Source organism: Choloepus didactylus, chromosome 17 (assembly GCF_015220235.1).
Source record: "Choloepus didactylus isolate mChoDid1 chromosome 17, mChoDid1.pri, whole genome shotgun sequence".
Taxonomy (NCBI): domain Eukaryota; kingdom Metazoa; phylum Chordata; class Mammalia; order Pilosa; family Megalonychidae; genus Choloepus; species Choloepus didactylus.
The window spans coordinates 44,621,973-44,642,920 of NC_051323.1; the positions used below are offsets into that span (position 1 = coordinate 44,621,973).

The window sequence follows — 20,948 nt, forward strand, 5'->3', positions numbered from 1 at the left end:
TGAGTGTGCTTTACTTTTAAACTATTGTCGGTCCCTATACTCTTAATTGACTGGGAGATTACCAGAAGCAGCCCAAACTAACTGAATCACAAGCCCAAACTGACTGAATCACAACCTGATAAGGCTCAGGCCTTTTCTAACAGAAATCACAGGTTTGAGGTGTAAAGAGTTGAACCCATGACACAAGGGAATGGATAAACCCTCCGGGAAGAAAAATAGAGGAAAAGTAAGACAAATCCTGGTAAATCAGTCCTTTAGTGTTAGTAGATGAACAATCAGTGTGTGAATAAAACTGTTTTGGGAAAACAAAAGTGCTATCAATTGTAACACATAAATGTTCCACACCAATGAAACAACCAGTTCTTTTCTTCTATAAGTCAAAGAAAACTTATAGACAACATATTGGGGTAGGGAGTGGGATAGTCATTATGGTGATTAGTTGTAGAGAGATGAAATGGGTAAACCATGGGGACAAAAGGCCATTGGTTTTGGCAATTAGTAGGTCAGTGTTGACCTCAGCATGATAAGACAGCACAGAAATTGGAAGACAATGGCTTTCTGAAGGGATGCTGTTTACTAATTCATTGCCCCTTAGCTCCAAATTCACACTTTTGACCTCCTCTGTGAAATTTCTCTTTACTTATTAGTTGTATTACTTTTCTACTGATACATGACAAACTACCACAAATTTAGCAGCTTAAGACAACAAACATTTATCCTATGTTTCCATGGGTTAGGAATCCTGGCATAACTTAGCTGAGTCCTTTGCTCAGAGACTCACAAGACCACAGGGAAGGTGTCAACTGGGCTGCAATCTCATCTAGTGCTCACTAGTTGTTAGATTTCAATTCCCTGTATTGTGAGACCAAGACCCTCAGCTCCTGGAGTCCTCCTGTCACTCACTGCCACGTGGCCCTCTCCACAACAGGACAGTTTATTTCAAGGCCAACAGAGAGCATCTCTATTTCTGCTTCTTGTTTCCTATGTTTAGACCTTTTCAAAAAGCTCACCTGATAAGGTCAGGCCTACCCTCCAGTCTCTCTTTTTAAAGTCAACTGATTAGGGATCTTAATTTTATCTGCAAAATCTCTCCACCTTTGCCATTTAATGTAACAATCATGGTAGTGACAGCCCATGATATTCATAGATTCTACCCACATTCAAGGGGAGGGGATTACACAGGGCATAATACATAAGGGGTAAATTTGGGGAGCTTACCATGGAAGGGAAAAAATTCACAAGTCATTGTTTAAATCATTTCTGTATATTCTTTTTTTCTTTATTAGAGAATTTGTGAGTTTACAGATCATGCATATAATATAGAATTCCCATATACCACCCTATTATTAATATCTTGCATTGGTGTGGAACATTTGTTACAATTGATAGCACTTTTTTTTTCCTAAACAGTTTTATTCATACACCATACAATCCATCCAAAGTGTACAATCAATGGCTCTCAGCATAATCACAGAGCTGTGCTTTCATTGCCACAAGCAATTCTGGAACATTTCCACAGCTCCTAAAAAAAAAAACCCATGTCCCTTATACCCCATTATTGACATTTAGAATTGGTGTGGTACCTTTGTTACAACTGATGGAAGAAGGTTAAAATATTACCGTTAACTAAAGTCCATAGTCTGCATTAGGTACATTTTTTCCCATACACTACCCTATTAACACTTTGTGGTTGTGACATACATTTCTTCTAATTCTGGAAGAACATTCTTGTATTTGTACTATTAACCACCTTCATCATCCACAACAGGGTTCACTGTATTATAAAAGGCCCTTGTTTTATCCTCTAGCTTTCCTTCCAGTGATAAACACGACCCTAAGCTTCCCCTTTCAACCACGACATACATAATTCAGCGCTGTTAGACACATGCTATTGTGCTACAGGTGATAGCACTTTTTTATGATTGTACCATTAACTACTAGTCTATGGTTTAACTTAGGGTTCACTGTGTAATACAGTTCCATGGATTTTTGTTGTTGTTCTTACTATATATAATCTAACATTCCCCTTTTAATCACATTAATGTACTTCAGTGCTATTACTTACGTTCACAAGGTTGGGCTACCTTCACCACCATCCATTACCAACATTTCTATCATTCCAGATAGGGACCCTATACTTCTAAGGGTTAACTTCCCATTCCCTATCCCCACCCCATCAGAGTCAGCAGATTCTGACTCTGAATTTGCTTATTCTATCATTTCACATCAGTGAGATCATATGATATTTGTCCTTTTGTGTCTGGCTTTTTTCACTCAACATGATATCTTCAAAGTTCATCCATGTTGTCACATATATCAGGACTTCATTCCTTTTTTACAGCTGAATAATATTCCATAGTATTCATATATACTGTGCTTATCCATTGACATTTGTTTATCAGTTGATGGACACTTGGGTTACCTCCATCCTTTGAAAATTGTGAATAATGCTGCTATGAACATTGGTGTGCAAATATCTGGTCGAGCCCCTGCTTTCAATTCTTTTGGATGTTTACCTAGCAGAGGGATTGCCAGGTCATATGGTAATTCTATACTTAACTTTCTGAGGAACCACCAAACTATCTTCCATAGTAGCTGCACCATTTTATATTGCCACAAACAGTGAATGCCAAATTTTCTTTAATGTATTCTTTTGACCTTCATAACATTAAAAATCACTATCAAAAGCAGAATATTAAAAGGTGGCATATGAGAATCCTGTATTTTATGCATGACTGTTCTGTAAACCCACAACTTCTCTAATTAAAAAAAAAAAAAAAAGCAAAATATCTCACGATACTTTAATTTTATAGTAACATTTTTAGGTAACTGAAAATACCTCTATACTCTAATTGTTCATTATGTACTATATTGAGAAACTTCAGTGAATTAAACATTGCTTCTTATTCTACCAACCACAGACATCATGGTCAGAACATTCTTCACCAATTCATTTGGTATAAATGTTGTACCAAAACGCCAATCTTCGTCTAGAAGAGAATCTTACGATTCATTCAGAATAAAATAGATTTTTCTGTGAAGTTACAATATTACATTATACATTTTATATTGAATATACATGGTTATTAGTACTCAGGCAAAACTAATTTGTAATTAGCATTCAGAATAATTCTTAACCTGTTATCTTAAGAATACACTATGAAATCTGATTCAATATGATACAAAGTTAGGAAATTCAGTTTAAACATGTTTTATTTCATAGTTCATAAAAAAAGTTTAAAGAAATTAGAGAAAACAATATGTACAAGACTCAAAAAGTAAACAGAAAAGCAGCTTTCAATCATAAATGAGACTATAGTCATTCAAACACTATGCTAGAAGCGTATTTAATACACTCTCCAATGTTATGCATAATTTTAACTATGCAGTCTAAATTCTGGGTTTTGTATTAAATCTGCATATTTAAGACACGTGTGGTCATATTTTAAGATTGGGAAAGCCAATTTCAAGCTGCTTACATTTTGAGCACAAGTTTCACTATTACAAATATATGACATTAACTAACAAAATAATGATCCAAAAAGATCTCTTCATTCCCACGCTCATACATTTGAAATCTGAGTCCGTTTGCTAATTTCCCTTCTTGTAGTTTCACTTCAAATTATATTAGTTACGCATTGAGTTCCCTATGCATCTCACCCATCTCCTTTATCTGAAATAGAGGGAAAAAAATAGAGAAACTTTTTAAAATACCTTGTCCATTCTGTAAATACTTAAAAAAAAAGAAAAAGAAAAGAAAAACTACTAAATATGGCCAAAATGAGTTGGGAGAGTAGTAAATAAGATACATCTTTAACAATGGATAAGATTTTAATTAAATTTATACTATTTTTTACAGCTAGGAAGAACCAATTAATTTTCTATTATCAATCTTTCATTTTATTGGTGAAGAAATTGAAGTTTAGAATTAAGTGGTTTGCCCCAGATCACACAATTAGTTACAGACAGAACTGAGAAAATGATGACAACCACTGTAAGTAAATATCTGGCAAGCATTGTACCAACATATTACAAAGATTAACTTTGTTTAATACTTACAACAAGTTGATTACGTTATACCAATTTTAGAGATGAAGAAACATTTTCTTAAACATTAAAGAAGTTAAATAACTTGCTCAGCTAGGAAGTGGTCAAAGCCAGGTGTGTATTGTTCTTTACCTCAACACTACACTGAACACTACTTTACTACCTGGGATCATTCTGTCTTATCTGTTACAATTCAGTTCAGGGTGGTCACTAGACCTGTGGTCCCCAAACCAGGTAAACCAGATAATCCACCAGGGTATGGGAAGAAAATGCTAGAACTTCTGGTTCCATTAGATTCTTTTCATATTCTTTTAAATTTCTATTTTAATGTTATTTGGTAAAATATTAATAAGTAGCACATATACAATTAAAAATGCTTAAATATACAAACATTGAAGGATGTACTAAAAATATTATTGATAGGGTTCAGGGGACAACTGTATTCATATCCAACTCCAACTGACTGAAACACATTATCAAACAATTTGATATTTTAATTTCACACAAGCTTACATGCTTAGTATGCAACAGATTTATTATGACATAAATTAACTTCATTTCTAATTATTATTATTTTACTGGCATAGAGACAAAAAGCCAGATCATTATTCACACTGAGTTTCCCTAATGTGAAGCCTCTAAAATAGTCTACTCTTGTTGACACTCTGTAGGATAAAAATCATAGGCTTCTTGTCTCATTATTCTCTATAAATAGAATTCAATATAAAGTGGTCTGCCATGGAACTCATACAAGAGGAGTTAGGTAAGAGCCCATTCTAAGACTGTTCTCCTCTAAAGGGAGGGACCCTAAGGACTACCGCCACAAAAGGACTCCAGAGTAAAGACTCACCGTAAAGGGACACCTGTCAGTATATAGGGAGGTACAATGAATTTTAGGGGTGAGAGATTAAAGAAGGGTCTTTTTATTACTTAAGTAATTCACTTACCTCAGCTTTCTCGTACTTTGTCATACTCTTCTTTCTGGAAATAACCTGAATGTAAGAAAAACGACCACTCTTTTAGGACTACTACATAAACAAATTGGTCTAAATTGAAACACATGCTTTTAATGGATATAGTACCTATCTGAACAAATTTAATTTTAAAATCTATCCATAAGTATTTATTGTTTCTTAAAATTTCATTACTAACCTTTTTAAAAAGTCTACCACAACCAGTGAAACAACCAAAAAATCCATCAAGTTAACAAATAATCTTAAATGAAATGTAACAGTCTGGTGCATGTTCTTCCACACTTTTTCCATGCTAACAGAAGCACACATAAACACATGCATATAAGCTTTGAGGTCTAAAAATGGCATCATGCAGTATCATTTCCTGCTCTGCAACCTGTATTAACATCATAGGAACCCTCCCACATCAAAAGAGAGTTTGAACTCACACTTTATAGCAGCCACATTTTCCAAAGCATGGATATCTACAATTGACTCATCCATTCTCTTACTGACATACACAGATTGTTTCCAGATGGACCCTTGCAAGCAATGCTTCAATATAAAACCTTGAACATACTTCCTTGTATACTTATGCTTTTCATTTATATAGGACGATTAGAGTTCTATGATTAATCTTTCATGTGTTTATTTACCATTTGGAATTCTGTAAATTGTAAATTCACCAATTTTTTGTAAATTGTCTATACCTACTACAATTCTTCTTTTAGGGTATTTTCTCTCTTCCTCATCAATTTGTAAGGACTCTTGTGTATTATGAATAATATCCTTTTTTGGTTATGCATGAGGAATTTTCTCCCAGCCTATCTTTGCCTTTTTACTTTCCAGTTTCTTTGCCACACATTTTTAATTTTAATAAATCAAATATAAATATATATGGCAAGATAGGTGTGTGTCTCTTCCTTCATGGATTCTTGCCTTACTTAAGTGGTTTCTCTTACCACAAGGTCATACAAACATTTCCTAAATTAATTTTCTTGAGATTTGTTTCATTTTTATACATTTTAAACTATAATACATCTGAAATGTGTTTTTGAATGTGGAGACACTGCCCAACCCCTTTCACAATGTTGTGCTCCAGGACAAGCCATTCTCACACAGTTGAGCTTTGTGGCCAGCCCTTGGCGGGTAAAATAGGAATTCAACTTTGTTTTCTTTCAGATGGAAAGCCAAATATGCTAATTCCACTGAACTGAAAATGTAAGTTCCCATATAACCTCAAGTCTATTTCTGAATTCTGTTGCATTGGTAAGATTTCCTGGTTCCTAGAATAAACCCCGTTTTTCAGGGGATACATTATTCTGCTGAAACTTTGCTAAATTCACTTTGCTAATCTTTTATTTAGAATTACTGCTTCATATATGACTTTTAATTCTTTTTTCTGCTAATCTTAATATAGTGGTTTCTTGTTTCATTTCATTGAATTGTTTGGGAATTGTTTGGGAGTTCAGGTATTTTGCCCTAAACCTGGCAGGAGTGTTGGATTGTTTGTGGTGAGAGAATTGAAAGCCATCTGCTGCTTGATAAGAGTGTAAATGGCCTTTCAGTTGTGAGCTTTTTTCAATTAGTATCTTTTCTCACTTCATAAAGTAACAGCATTATAAAAACAGACATGAAATGCAACAGATTCATTCACTATAAAGATCATTTTAAAAAATACAGATTTTGTTTCATCAATGTTTTGGAATATGAATGTACTTCTTTAATATATTACCTTTTCTTGGAAGAATGTACCCTTAAATGAAATTTTACTTGTACTATACTCACCAGCACAACAATTCCAGCAATAACTGCTATTATCACAACCACAATGACAGCAATAATACCAGCTTTTAGACCCTGCATTGAAAATTCAGGTGGTTTTTCATCAACGTAGTAAATTAAAGTTTGACCAGGATCTAGATCTAGTTGTTCACCATTTACTCTCAGGTCCATGCTACTGGAATGGAATAAGGATTCACCTTTAACCTATACCGAGGAGAAAAGCAATAAAAAATATTTAAGAAAAAAACCATGGCCACATATAGTTACACACTATTACCAAAAGAACTGTTGTCATGTTTAAAACTTCTGTGATAACAATCTGATACACTGAAGCTTTTAAAAAACATTTTATTTCAGTAAACTTTTGAACATACACAAAAGTAGAAAGCAGAGTACAATGAAGCCCATGTACCTATCATCCACATTCAATAACATCAACACATGGCCAATCTTATTTCAATTTATGCTTTCTTTTAAACTTTTTCCCCATGTCCCACACTCCAGGCCAGATTTTTTTGAAGCAAATCCTAGGTTTCATCAGAAAATACCTCACTATAATTTACTAAAGTTTGAAAGTTTAAATGAAATATTTTAATCAAACAAAGTTACACAACATTCAGTATACTTATCTCTTGTTGATGGAAATCATAATTATAGTGGGTGGAGGCTATACACAGAAACTGGTAAAACTACCAAGGATGTAATAGATAAGAATTATAAAAGAGAAAATAGTCTAGGCAGAACAATATGATGAAAGGCATAAATATACAAACAAGTAAGAAAGATATATGTAAATGGCAGGAAGGACATTAATTGCAGACCACTTAGAGAATAATCAGATAGAGATGAAAACTTAGTGAAGAAATATGTGATGAATCATTTTGAATATATTCAGGCTGAGAGAAAACATTATATTCCTGAATACAGGAATAAAATGATAAATATTATACTTACATCTTTTTCAAAATAATAAGCCACGTCAGCTATATCCACATCATTCTGAGTTTTCTGAGAAGAATTTTGCACCAGATCAATAGTGATAACATCATTCTCATACTAGGTGTGAAACAATGAAAAATAAATTACTAAAATCATACAAAAACATCAGTTCAATTACTAGAATATTCAGTGTTTGATATTCTGTAATATATATTCAATGCTATTCCTCTCCATTAGTAGATAATTGAGTTTATCACTAATGATTCAAAATCTCTGGGAGATCTTTAAATCTATCCAAGGGAAATAAAATTGCAGTGCAACCACAGATAACTGCAATGAATATTTTTTTCACAAGAGAATTTTCTTCTAAATGGTAGCACAATTTGAATGTAATTAACAGCACTGAATTACATATGTGAATGTGGTTAAAAGAAATTTTAGGTTGTATATGTGTTGTATATATGTTAGTAGAATAAAAATTTAAAAAAAAAACAACATGGGACTGACTGCACAATACAAACAATGAATTTTACTATAAACTATGGACTATAGTTAATAATAGGATAATTACAAAAATGTTCTTTCATGAACTGTAACAAATGTGCCATATAGTGCATACTGTTAACAATAGGGTAGTTTATGGGAACTAAAATGGAGAACCTGGCGGACACCACTTTAACCAGACTTAACATCACTAGTAAAGAGACAAGCTGACATCATGTAACCCCGATGTGAAGCACTGTCAAAAATGTACAACCTGAATTTAATTGTGGGGAAACATCAAACCAAATTTAAGGGACATTCTATAAAACTTCCCCACACTCATCAAAAATATCAATGTGCATGATTTTTCTGTAAACCTACAACTTCTCTAAAAAACAAAACAAAAAAAAAAAAAAAAACAAAAAAAAAAACAAGCAAGACATCAGAGTACCTTATTTGGTGCCTATTTGGATTAGAACTATATGCTAAAGATATGCAATCCAAAATGTAATATGCAGATCAATGATCTGCTTTTAGAGAGCAAAAAAGTGCATTCCTTCCAAGAGTCTTTAAAAAAAAAACACACACCTATTTTAATACATAAGAATTTAAGAATAAATTCACACTGCCTTTAAAGAGTTCTATCACACTATTCACATACTTTTCAACCACAGTTGAAAGAGTTAACGGCTATCAGATTAAGGACTAACTCTTTAAACCAAAGAAGATGGGGCTAGTATAGCATGTTAAAGTAAATATGTACCCCAAAACAATCACAGACAGATTTTCCAGGGTAAAAAAAACTGGCAAGTTTTAGGAGTACTAAGAGATACTACATTTTCTTTAGGGGTAAACTAGAGTTTTCAAAGGCTATGGAAGCAAAACAAAAACAACAGGGAATTCACAGGACTTGAATTGTCACTCAAACGCAGTTAACCACTACTAAAATCACTGATGTCCTTTATAGCCAAAACATACTATCCCACCAGTTTTCTGCTAACGCTCATTAACTAAAAATCTTACCAGAATGTTTGTGATATATTTTGGATCCAGTTGATAACGAGTTGTGATTGCCTCCTCCAGAGCACTGTAAATAATTAAAAATCTGGGTTTAAAAAAAAAATGTTTCTACCACAAGCACTAAGAATCACTACTGTTTCCCTAAGCAGATAGCCTGAAGCCTAGAATTGTTGTTAACTAAACTTGTTAAAACATTATTTAAACCATTTTGCAACCATCATCACCATAATTTGTTCAGCTACAATTATTCACTGTTGCTAAAACAACTATTGAGTGACTGTCTGATCAGAAACAGGATATTTACACAGTACCCAAATATCTGCTCACAGATAACTTATTAATTACAAAGGCAAAAACAGTAACTTCACAATGGAGAACCTGGCAGACACCACTTTAACCAGATTTAACACCACTAGTAAAGAGACAAGCTGACATCATGTAACCCTGATGTGAAGCACTGTCAAAAATGTACAACCTGAATTTAATTGTGGGGAAACATCAAACCAAATTTAAGGGACATTCTATAAAACTTCCCCATACTCATCAAAAATATCAACGTCATGAAAGACAAAGGCGAACAATTTGTTTCAGATTAAAGGAGTCTAAGAAGTCCTGACAACTAAATGTAATGCACAATCCTGGAAGGGGGAAAATTGCTACAAATAACATTATTGGGAAAACTGGCACAATATGGTATAAATATTAAATTTCTTGAATTTGCTAATCATACAGTGATAATGTAAGAGAATGTCTTTTGTTTTTAGGAAAAGATACACTACAGGGGCATGATGCCTACAACTTGCTCTTAAATGGTTCTGGGAAAAACACTTTACACATTCATAGATGGGTAGGTAGACAGATATAAAGCACTTAAATACGCATACACACACATATAGAAAGTAAATGTGGCAAAATGTTAATAATTAGTGAATTCAAGTAAAGGGTACTACAGGAGTTCTTTGTATTATTCTCAACTCTATTTTCAAAATAGGATTAAAAATATTATTTATATTACCTTTATTTTTCAGATATGTGAAAAAGGCTTTATTCTTGTTTTAGTCTTTCTAATGGTATAGGGTAAAAAATCTGAGCACCAGTTGTACTAGTATAACAATACATTTGATAGCACTTACGTCCGCAAACTCTCAAAATCATAAGGTTTTTCTCTTGTTTTGTGTTTTAATTCAACGATGATCCAGCTGTAAATTAAAGACAGTGTTAATTGACTGTAACACTCAAGCTTTTGTACTGTTTTTCTAATAATAAGCTAATATTAAATTTCAAGTGGAATTATACCAGAGCTAACAGAAAGTTTATGCATTAGATATGCCCATACATTTTTTCCCTGGCCCTCACACATCCTTCATAAAGAATCCACCCTGGAGAGAGTACCCTATCTAATATTGACCCTCTCTGTCCTCTGGCCACACATGTAAGGTCATATAACGTCAACACTGAGCAGGCCAAGTTGGGCCACATTCAAGTAAAAAGGGCACTGGGAAAAACAGAGAAAAGTAACCATGAGGCCACAGAAGACAGAGCTGGAAAGTGCTTGCTTTGTTCCTGACAGCATTCCGGTTTCTAGTCCCTTTCAATAAAATCTTTTTTTGCTTAAGCTAGCTTGAGTGGGTTTGTTCCTTTTCATTAAATAATCCCAAAGACAACCAGATCTCACATTTAAAAACAATAAATAAGCAGCTATATAAGTAGCTGAAATTATTATACACATTTAACAGTAATCTAACTTCAAAATACTGAACAATGCTAAGTGAAAATACAAAAGAGCATTATGTTTAGCATGCTGTATTTATGTAAAAACAAAAAAAAATTGCTAGTAAATACATAAAACACCTCTGTGTAAGGTTTCAGAATAAACTGGTGACATCAGTTCTATGGAGGAAGGACTGGAATGAGACGGAGACTTTTCATTGTACACTCTTTTGTAGCTTTTGAATTTTAAACCATAAAATTGTGTTACATATTCAAAAAATAAATCTAATTAAATAAAACTGAGAGTACGAAAACAAGTTATTATAGGCAGTCCAACTCACTAGGTCCTCACACGTTCAGAGCATGTTATTTCAGTGTCCTTATCGGTTCTTCTGACCCCAGCAGTGTTCACACACCAGCACGTGGCAGTGCCATTGCACTGCCTGGCTTTAAAGAGTCCCTTCTCATCACAGTCAGGGTCATAAAGCCCATCATTGTTCTGGATAGCCCCTTCAGGTTTTGCTCTTCTTCCAGACTTTGAGCCAGTCATTTCTGCCTTCATCACCAAACATTTGGTAGCCACTGAAAAGAAAGCTTAATGTCACACTGAAAGATAACTGCAGTTTGATGCTACAGGGGAAAATATTAATTTAATTCAAAACTCCTAGGACCAAAGATTATTGTAAACTTACATGTTCCCACAACCCACTTTCTGAAGCTTCAACAAAAAATAACATGATTCAGATTTGAGCCAATAAACTCCCCAAGTCAAGACACATCAAAGAACTATTAAGTCAAAGAAAAGTTTAAGCACAATGAGGACAGAGGACATTCTACTTACATTTTGAGCAAATAACTGTATTTTGTGTACCAATTGACATACACTGGCATTGACCATTGGTGTTAACAGAGCAGTTTGTGGTCAGCTTATAGTTTTCACAGACACAATCTAGAAGAAAAAAAAAAAAAAAAAAGCTGTTTAAAGTGTGGATGCAGCTATTATCTCTGGTATTCCAGCTGAATTATGTTCTGACAATTATGCTCAATTTACAAGGACACAAAGCTTAAAAAGTACTGTTGAATGTTCTAATTTTTTTCACCTATAATTTATTTGAGTACTTCCTAAGTGCCAGGCACTGTCCTACATAGTTTATATACAGTATACAGAGACACATATAATCTAATTTACATGGACTCCCATTTCAATTTTTTTAAACCAAGAATTCAGACTTCTAAACATTACACCCAGCTTTGCTTTATGATTTTTTCTAGTCTCAGCTCTTCTCCTCCTGTTCCACTAGATAAACCCCTGTCAGTCACTGACTCTTTTCCCAAAAAAGCAACAATTCCTCACATTTCCTCCTCCTCTCACCCTATTTTATTATATAAGGGATGAGTGCTTTTTACTCACCTGGCTTACTGGTACATATCCAATCTTTGGACCATGTATCTTGAAAAGATTACCTTTACAATAGAATTTGGGAACATCTTTGTATGTGGGTTTCCTAAATAAATTATATCCTAGTACCTGATTTTGAAAGTGATATTAAGCAACCTGTCCTAACTATTGATGTCAGTTTTAAGGTATATCCTTGACCACCTCATAAATTCATTTTAATTTCAAATTAGCAAGCACAGCTCATTCCTTTTCCTAGTAAGAGTGTAATCATTAAAAACAAAAAACTAGCATCATAAACTAAAGAACTCATACTGATCTTTCATATCCCAAGTTGGCTTTAATTTTTCAGTGTTTAAGTTATAATGAATATGATCCACCTATAACCTGTCCAGCACTAAACTCCAAGAGGTAGTCACAAAAGAAAGTACAATGGTTGTCCTTGAGGAGTTAAAATCTTATGCAATATGAGAGGCAGGGCAAGATGGCGGCAGAGAGAGGTGTAGAATTTAGTTAGTCCTCTAGAGTAACTAGTAAATAGCTAGGAACTAGTATATAGTCTGGAACAACTGTCGGGGGACAGCTGTGACTGGACACGCATTGTAAACCACCCTGGAATGGGTGGAACAGCTGAGATCGCAGCACAAACTAAATGGAAATGTCCTTATATAGATAGCGTTGGTGAATGCATAACTATGTGATTATACAGGGAACCACTGATTGTTTACTTAGGACAGAGTGTATGGTGTGTTAATAAAACTGTCTAAAAAATCAACATAGGGATACAAGTGCTGGAGAAAATGTGGAGAAAGGGATGTACCTAGTCACTCTTGGTAGGGAAGTAGAATGGTGCAGCCCATCTGGATGGCAGTGTAGTGGTTCCACAGGAAGCTAAGCATGGGGATGCTATATGGTCCCGAAACTCGGTTACTGGGTACATACTTGGAAGAACTGAAAAGAGGGACATGACTGGACATCTGCACAGTGAGATTTATGGTGGCAGCATTCATGATTTACAGTGGATGGAGGTGGACTAAGGGTACATCAATTGCTGAACGGAATGGTGAACTGTGGTGTATACATACAATGGAATACTGAGCTGCCACAAGGAGTGAAGTTGTGAGGTGCATGGACATTGATGATAGTATGTTGAGTGAAATAAACAAGAAATAAAAAGAAAAATATTATAATGCCTCACTAATTTGGACCAACTATAATGTGCAAGCTCTGAGAATCAAGTCTGAGAGCACAGGTTATAAGGTGAAGGCTTATTGTAAAGGTTCCTAGATTGTAAGCTCTTAGCAGCAATTACACCTATTTCTGAATTGTAATGGTTATTTCTAAATTCTGAGATGCTGAGCTCTTTGTGTATAATCTGGCTGGTCCTGGAACTTTGACTATCTGTGACATCTGAGATTCAGAGCCCAGAGTTCGGCAGCTATGAATATCAGCATTACCCCATACAGCAAATGTTAAGGAGTCTGAAAAACAGAGATCAAACTTCAACTAGAAATATGAACAAAATTGACCTGGTTAGGACTAAGGTAACTCAGACTAAAGGGTAAAGGACGATATGGATGGTATTTTGAAACTTCAACTTCTGTGTGAGACCAAAGGAAGAGATGTTTATTAGGTGCAAAATCTATCTTTTCTGTAACACACTACACAATTTAACTTGTAAGGTCAGTTTATTCAAACATAACTACATGGAACGTTGAATAGAGAGGTGAAATCTGGTTGGTTTCTACAGGTTAGTGTGAAGCCCCAATATATCCCAGAGTAATTTGGGCAGAGAATAAAGATGTATTTGCAAAGCCCTCTTGAGAGACTGGGGGAAAATGTGGAAATACTACATTTCCCCAACTGGGTAATTAATGATATTCTCACAAGCATTGGGGGCTACCAATTTAGAAGGCCAAGACCTCGATCTTGGGGCTTGCTCTTAGGTGTTACTTTGCAGTAACAAAGGAAAGGCTAAGCCTACTTACAATTGTGCCTAAGAGTCACCCCAGAGAACCTCTTTTCTTTCTCAGATGTGGCTTCTCTCTCTAAGCCAACACTGCAGGTAAACTCTCTCCCTCCTCCCTACGTGGGACATGACTCCCAGGGGTGTAAATCTCCCTGGCAATGTGGGACACGACTCCTGGGGATGAGCTTGGCCCTGGAATTCTGGGATTGAGAAAGCCTTCTTGGACCAAAAGGGGGAAGAGAAAGGCAACAAAATAAAGTTTCAGTGGCTGAGGGATCTCAAATAGAATTGAGAGGTCATTCTGGAGGTTATTCTTATGCATTTACATAGATGTCCCTTTTTAGTTTTTAGTGTTTTGGAATAGCTAGAAGGAAATACCTGAAATGTTGAACTGCAACCCAGCAGCCTTTATTCTTGAAGATAATTGTATAACTATATAGGTTACACTCTGTGACTGTGGGATTGTGAAAATTTTGTGGCTCCCACTCCCTTTGTACAGTGTATGGATAGATGAATAGAAAAATGAGGATAAAAAGTAAATGAATAATAGGGAAAGATGGGGGGTATGGGATGTTCTGGTTGTTCTTTTTTACTTTAACTTTTATTATTTTGTGTGTGTGTGGTAATGAAAGTGTTCAAAAACTGATTGTGGTGAAGAATGCACAAATGGTACTGTGAACAACTGATTGTATACTGTGGATGATTGTATGGTATATGAATATATCTCAAGAAAGTTGAAATAAAAAAAATCTTATGCAATATGTTATACTATACCTGCTCAAAGTATATTTTGCATCCTCAAGGGATGTGAAATTTAAAACAGATCAATCAGGTGCATACCTTTTGAGCATATGCCTATAGCAGCAATTACCATTTAAAAATAATTTAAGTATTTACCCCAGAATGAAGCTAGAAAAACACAAGTTGACTAAACCACATTATTTTGAAGCTAAAATTAGGGTGTCCTCTAATTGGTGGTAGTGTAAGAGCCTCCAAAAAGTTCTGACCAAATGTTATCCACTTCTAAGCACCTATCTTGCAAAGAAATCAAGAGATGCAGCCAAAATGTTTATTCCAGAGTGAGAAAAATTTGAATCAAACTACTACGTGTCCAACATTTGGATAATGGCCTGACATTCTATGCCATAGATTTTTCTGTCACCATTTAAACCATGTAAAGACTAAAGGAAATGGAAAATTCTGGATATGTTATGTGTGTTTGTGTATGGGGGTGGTGGTGGTGGTGAGCAAGATGTAAAATTATGAATTTACGTTTAGGACAACATTTAGAGCACAGTCTGAAAGAAAAATATACCAAGCTATTATGGGATTCTTTTTTACTGGCGGGGTTACGTGTTTCGTTTTCTTATGGCTACAGGTATTTCTCAGTTCCCTACAACAAACTTGGCATTATTCGTATGATCCTTAGAAAAGAGGAAGCACACACACACACACCTTACACTCAATGTCCCTTCATACCTTCTCCCTCGCGCAGGTGCGTAGCGGCAGTAGCCGCCTCCCTGCTGCCACCTGCCCCCGCCCGAGGCCCACATCCGGGGCCCGCCGCAGGTGCCCTGGGGAGAGGCAGGCCGGCCGGTCGCCGCCACAGCGACTCCCCTCCTGGCACGGCCAGGTTTCCGCCCCGTGGGACCCCCAAATTCGCTCCAGCCGTAGGAGGTGGACTCGCCCAGGTGTGAGGCGCTGGAATCTGCGGCCACCGCCCCGCCCAGGGTCCTCCCTTCTCACTCACCGGCCAAAGGATTCCCAGCCGGGGCCACCCTGTCCCCCGCCTGCTCCTCCGCCCCTGCCCGGGGCCATTTCCCTAGAGGGGTCCCAAAGTGAGGCTGTTCCCTTCGGCCGGCTCAGTTTGGCGCCTTCCCGCCGCCTCCCGCGCGCGGAGAGTCTGGGCAGGGGGCACACGGCGCGGTCCGCCCTCAAGGCGGGAAAGCGCCGCAACACCCCTCCCGGTTCTCGGGTCTCGAGCCCCGAGAGCCGCCACCCCCCGGGCGGGACCATTACCACAACTCCGCTCGAAGGCCGCTCCTCACCTTTCTGAGCCGCGGCCACCGCCGCCGTAGCTGCTGCGAGCAGGAGCCCAAACGCGAGAACCTGAGGGGGCGCCATGCTGCGGGTGGTGCGCGTCAGGACGGCAGCGGCGAGGTCGTCTCCGAACGGGCCGAGGATAGGATCTCGACTAGGTACTGCGCGTTCTGGGCGTGCGACGGGGCGGAGCGCCAACCTGCCGGACCTGGCGGCCCCGCCTTCCGCCCCCCTTCCCCGCGCCGCTCACCTCTGCCCGCAGGGCTCTAGGTGATGAGTCACTGCCTGGAGGAGGGGGTGGGGGTGGGGGTAGGGGAAGCCAAGCACCCTCCCCCCACACCCGCGCGGCCGTTGGGGCACCGCCTCCTCCCCAGGTGCGCGCCGGGGGCGCCCCGCCCCACCGCCAGGTGCAACCTCGCAGCGCTCGCTGGCTGCGGGACGAAGGTTTGGCCGCTGTTGTGCGGGCCCGCAGGGACCCCTTGGTGACTACGAAGATTAGAAAATTCTGAGACTTCCTCTTCCCGGGGAAGCACGATTCTAGAACCTTGAAGAAAGGGGTCCTGGAGGAAAGGGTGAGGGGTTTGGGAAGAAGAATGTGAAAGCTAAAATGGAACACAGAGGAAAGCGGGAGAACCGTCCGAACTACAATTAAAAAGGACGACCTTTGAGCTTTTAGGTTTAATTGTACTCGTTTGAAACTAGAAACAAATCCCCCTTGACTCTTGGGAGATAACATTCGTGTGTTCTTATAATTACCCGCGATAACTTTTCTTTCTTATTTTTTTTATAAGCTTTTTTAGGACATGAAGATATAAGAAAAGGTTCCCATAAAGCCAAATGCTGGGAACCGAGATTTTTCGGTTTTGCTGAATATTAGAGGGCAATGTTGATGAGAATTTAGAAAATTTAGGGAAGTGGAAACAAAGAACAATACTTTCAGTGCAAATAATTTCAAATTACAACACAATTATTATTACAATCTTAAAATATTTGTAAGGACATGAAGCTTGTTATAACTTTTAAAAGTATTTTGTTTTTAATGTGTTTTTTTAGCTGTCACATTATTATAACCTGTTTAAAAGAAGCTTTTTCTGCTTAAGAAATCATTGCGCTGAGTTGAAAAGAGGAAGGGTTAAAGGCCATTTTAAGATTCAACAAAATGTGATTAATTTTTACAAGTATATATCAAGTTTTATTGGACAGTAATTTAGGTGTGTTGTACTCTCCTGTTTCAAGTTTGATTTGCAGTTTGATTAATGTAAATAATAATACTCTTACAGTAAGTACCTCTATAATTTGAATTTTACTTGGTACGTTAATTGAACTGTTTAACTGATTATTGCTTACTAAGGAAATCCTCAGTGTTTTGAATCTGTAAATCTGAGTTGCTAGACCTAGTTTTAGAACTTTGTAATCTCGTTGAACTATTTAAGTTCAAAAGAATAGTGCTAACAAATCAGTAATGAGTTATCAACCAGATTTTTGTTGTGTGCTTCATTTTGACTGTTTTCAGGAAGTTGAATACTGTCAGCCCTCAAGCACCACTTACATTTCCCAAGAATAATCGAACAGGTTGTTGTGGCTTTATTTGCATAATGTTCCATTGCCAGGTCTAAATCAGTTACCTAATCAAGAGAATCTCATCTTATAACTTGACGTCTATTTATTATATTGTTATTCATTGTAATAAAGTGAATGAGTATATGTGATTCTTAAATAAATGACAAAATACTACAGTAATGTTTGACTCATAGTATCTGTATATACATCCAATGTAATATTTATTTTTATAGCTCTTTAACACTTTCATTTGTCATCCACTGCCCAGAATTACTCTCATTATATTTTCTGATGGTGAATCCTATATCTGTAGTTAAGAACATTTCTTAATATTTTGTAAGATTTTATACCCAAGTATATTCCTAAAATCATTCTAAAATTTTGCAGATGGTTGGGTTTTAATTCTGACAGTGGTTAGTTTGATATACATTTGAGTAAGGAATATGACAAAATTAAAAACTGTATCTAAACTTTTCTGGCCAAACTCCAGCAGTCCATCAATTAAGAACCCAATTTAAAAACCAACACCAAAGCTAGAGTGGATGCAAAAGAAGAGAAACTAGTTAAAAGAAAAAATACAAAGGCTACTACGAAGTATTAATTGATAGAACAGGGATATTGGCTATGACCTTCTTTCTCTTGAGCCTCTAAATCAAAAAGATAACATCTTTAATATAAATAGTACTGGAAAAAGTTTGTATAATGTTCCTTAAAAAGAAAGAAGGGTGCTGTTTAAGAAATGACTATTCTATAGCATAGTTGCTTCCTTTTAAGCAGTTTAGCTGCGTCCCATAAATTTTGATATTTTGTATTGTAACTCACATTCAGCTTAAAATATTTTCTAATTCTCCTTATGCTTTTTCTTTCATCTATACATTATTTAGAATGTGTTAATTTCCAAATATTTAGGGATTTTCCAGATATCTTTTGTTACTGATTTCTGATTTAATTTTAGTCAGGTCAGAGAACAAACTCTGGGTGACTTCAAACATTCTAAATTAATCAAGACTTGTTTTATAACCCAGCACATGGTCTATCTTGGTGAATGTTCCCTGTGCGCTTGAAAAGAACGAGTATTTTGTTAGATGGAATGTTCTATAAATGTCAACTAGGGATTGTATGAAAATGTGGCTTATAAGGGGTGATAGTGTGATTGGAAGAGCCGTGTGGATCGTGCTTCCCTTTGTCCAGTGTGTGGATGGATGAGTAGAAAAATGGGGGGGGGGGAGCACCCAGTGTTTTTCTTTACTTTAATTGTAATTTTTCACTTTCATTTTTATTGTTACTTTTGTGTGTGTGTTAATGAAGGTGTTCGGGAATTTATTTTGGTGGTGGATGCACAGCTGTATGATGGTACTGTGAACAGTTGATTGTGCGTTTTGTATGACTGTGTGGTGTGTGGATATATCTCAGTGAAATTGAATTATTAAAAAAAAAAGGAAAAAACTGTCAATTAGGTCAGGCTGGTTGATGGTGTTATTCAGGTCTTGTGTTTTCCCTCTGATTTTCTGACTACTTGTTCTATCAATTACTGAGAGAGGAGTGTTGAAATATCCAACTTTAATTGTGGGTATTGTGGACAAATCTGTTTTTCCTTTCAGGTCTGTCAGATTTTGTTTCATGTACTTTGAACTCTATTATTTGGTGTATACACAATTTATTTCCAACATTTCATTATGAAAATGTTCAAACATAGAAAAAGTTGAAAGAATTTTACAGTGGACACTGGTATGCCTACCACTCAGATTATACCATTAATATTTTACTGTATTTGTTTTATACATCGGTTCATCTTATTATTTTGATGCATTTCAAAGTAAACTGCAGACTTCAGTACACTTCTTCCCAAATTCTTCAGCCTGTAAATCATTAATTAGAGATCGGTGTTGTTTAGAGTCTTTCTTTCTTTTGAAATAAAACTTAAAATAAAATGAACAAATTTTAAGTGTAACATTAAATGAGTTTAGACAAATGCATGCACCTGTGATGTAGACTCTTATCAAGATAACCATAGCAATCCTTTCCAGAAAGTTCCTTTATTTCCCTTCTCAGTCAACCCCTGCCCCTTCCAGATGCATCCCCAATTCTTTTTTTTTTTTTTTCCAAATTCTTAAAAACTTTTTAACAAGAGGCCCTGCCTTTTCATTTTGTACTGGACCCTGTAAGTTATATGGCTGGTCCTGCTAGAATTTAATGTAAATGGAATCATATCATATATAATTTTTTACTTAAAGTTTCTTTTCCTCAGCATAATTTTTGAGATTCATCATGGTACATGTAACAGTAATTTGTTCTCTCTTAATTGCTGAGCAGTGGGCCTTTTGCCTTTTGAAAGATATCTGGGCTCTTTCCAGTTTGGGGCAATTATAAATAAAGCACCTGTGAACATTCTTGTACAAATCTTTTTGTGGATCCAAGAATGTCTTAGACTAGGTGTCTCAACATGGGGCACTGTTGGAATTTTGACAACCCAAAAAGGTCTCCACACATTTCCAACCCTTTGGGGAAAGCAGTACCATTCCTGATTGAGAGTCACTGTCTTAAATAACAGCATATCTTGATTTCAGCAACATATTTATTCATTCACCTAACATCTGGGTATTGCTATAGATAAGAAACATAGATTGTTAGAAGAACAGAAACGAAGTCATTGGGAATGGAATTTGATGATTGAGAGAGTAGGAGCTTGAGCTAAAGTTGGAGAGAAGGCACGAGTAAGCTCATGTAATGCCTTATATGCCTGGTAAGGAATTTGAATTTTATTCTAATGTAGGGAGACTAGCAGGAGACAGAAGTGATTTATGTTTAAAAAAGATCATTTCTGGTGCTGGATAGAGAATGGCTTGTAAGTGTGAAGAGCATGAAACAGGCAATGATTTAAGAGGCTATTGGAATAGTCCAGGTGAGAAATTAAGTTAACTTGAACAAAGATAGTGGCAGTGAAAATGGAAAGGAGAGCCGACATATAAGAATAATTTTTGGATTTAGAGCAGATCTTGCTAATGCCAATGTGGGATATGAGGGAAAGGGAGGAATTAAAGATGAC

General features: G+C 36.4%; 1 protein-coding gene across 1 annotated transcript; it reads right to left on the minus strand.

Annotated features, from left to right (window-relative positions):
• Positions 1-2,787: 2,787 nt before the first annotated feature.
• Positions 2,788-16,533, minus strand: EPCAM (epithelial cell adhesion molecule). Its single transcript, XM_037807324.1, has 9 exons — positions 16,351-16,533; positions 11,779-11,886; positions 11,279-11,519; positions 10,361-10,426; positions 9,231-9,294; positions 7,740-7,841; positions 6,789-6,989; positions 4,995-5,039; positions 2,788-3,673 (listed from the first exon to the last, which is right to left on the minus strand). Exons 1-9 carry the CDS (start codon positions 16,424-16,426, stop codon positions 3,632-3,634), a joined length of 945 nt encoding a protein of 314 aa, XP_037663252.1. The 5' UTR covers positions 16,427-16,533; the 3' UTR covers positions 2,788-3,631.
• Positions 16,534-20,948: the final 4,415 nt, after the last annotated feature.

Excerpts from the sequence above, each read along its gene's own strand:
- EPCAM (XM_037807324.1), bottom strand. The coding sequence starts at position 16,426 with ATGGCGCCCCCTCAGGTTCTCGCGTTTGGGCTCCTGCTCGCAGCAGCT. Across the intron at positions 11,887-16,350 it reads GGTGGCCGCGGCTCAGAAAG|ATTGTGTCTGTGAAAACTAT; the intron begins GTGAGGAGCGGC and ends TTTTTCTTCTAG. Across the intron at positions 3,674-4,994 it reads CAAAGTACGAGAAAGCTGAG|ATAAAGGAGATGGGTGAGAT; the intron begins GTAAGTGAATTA and ends CCTCTATTTCAG.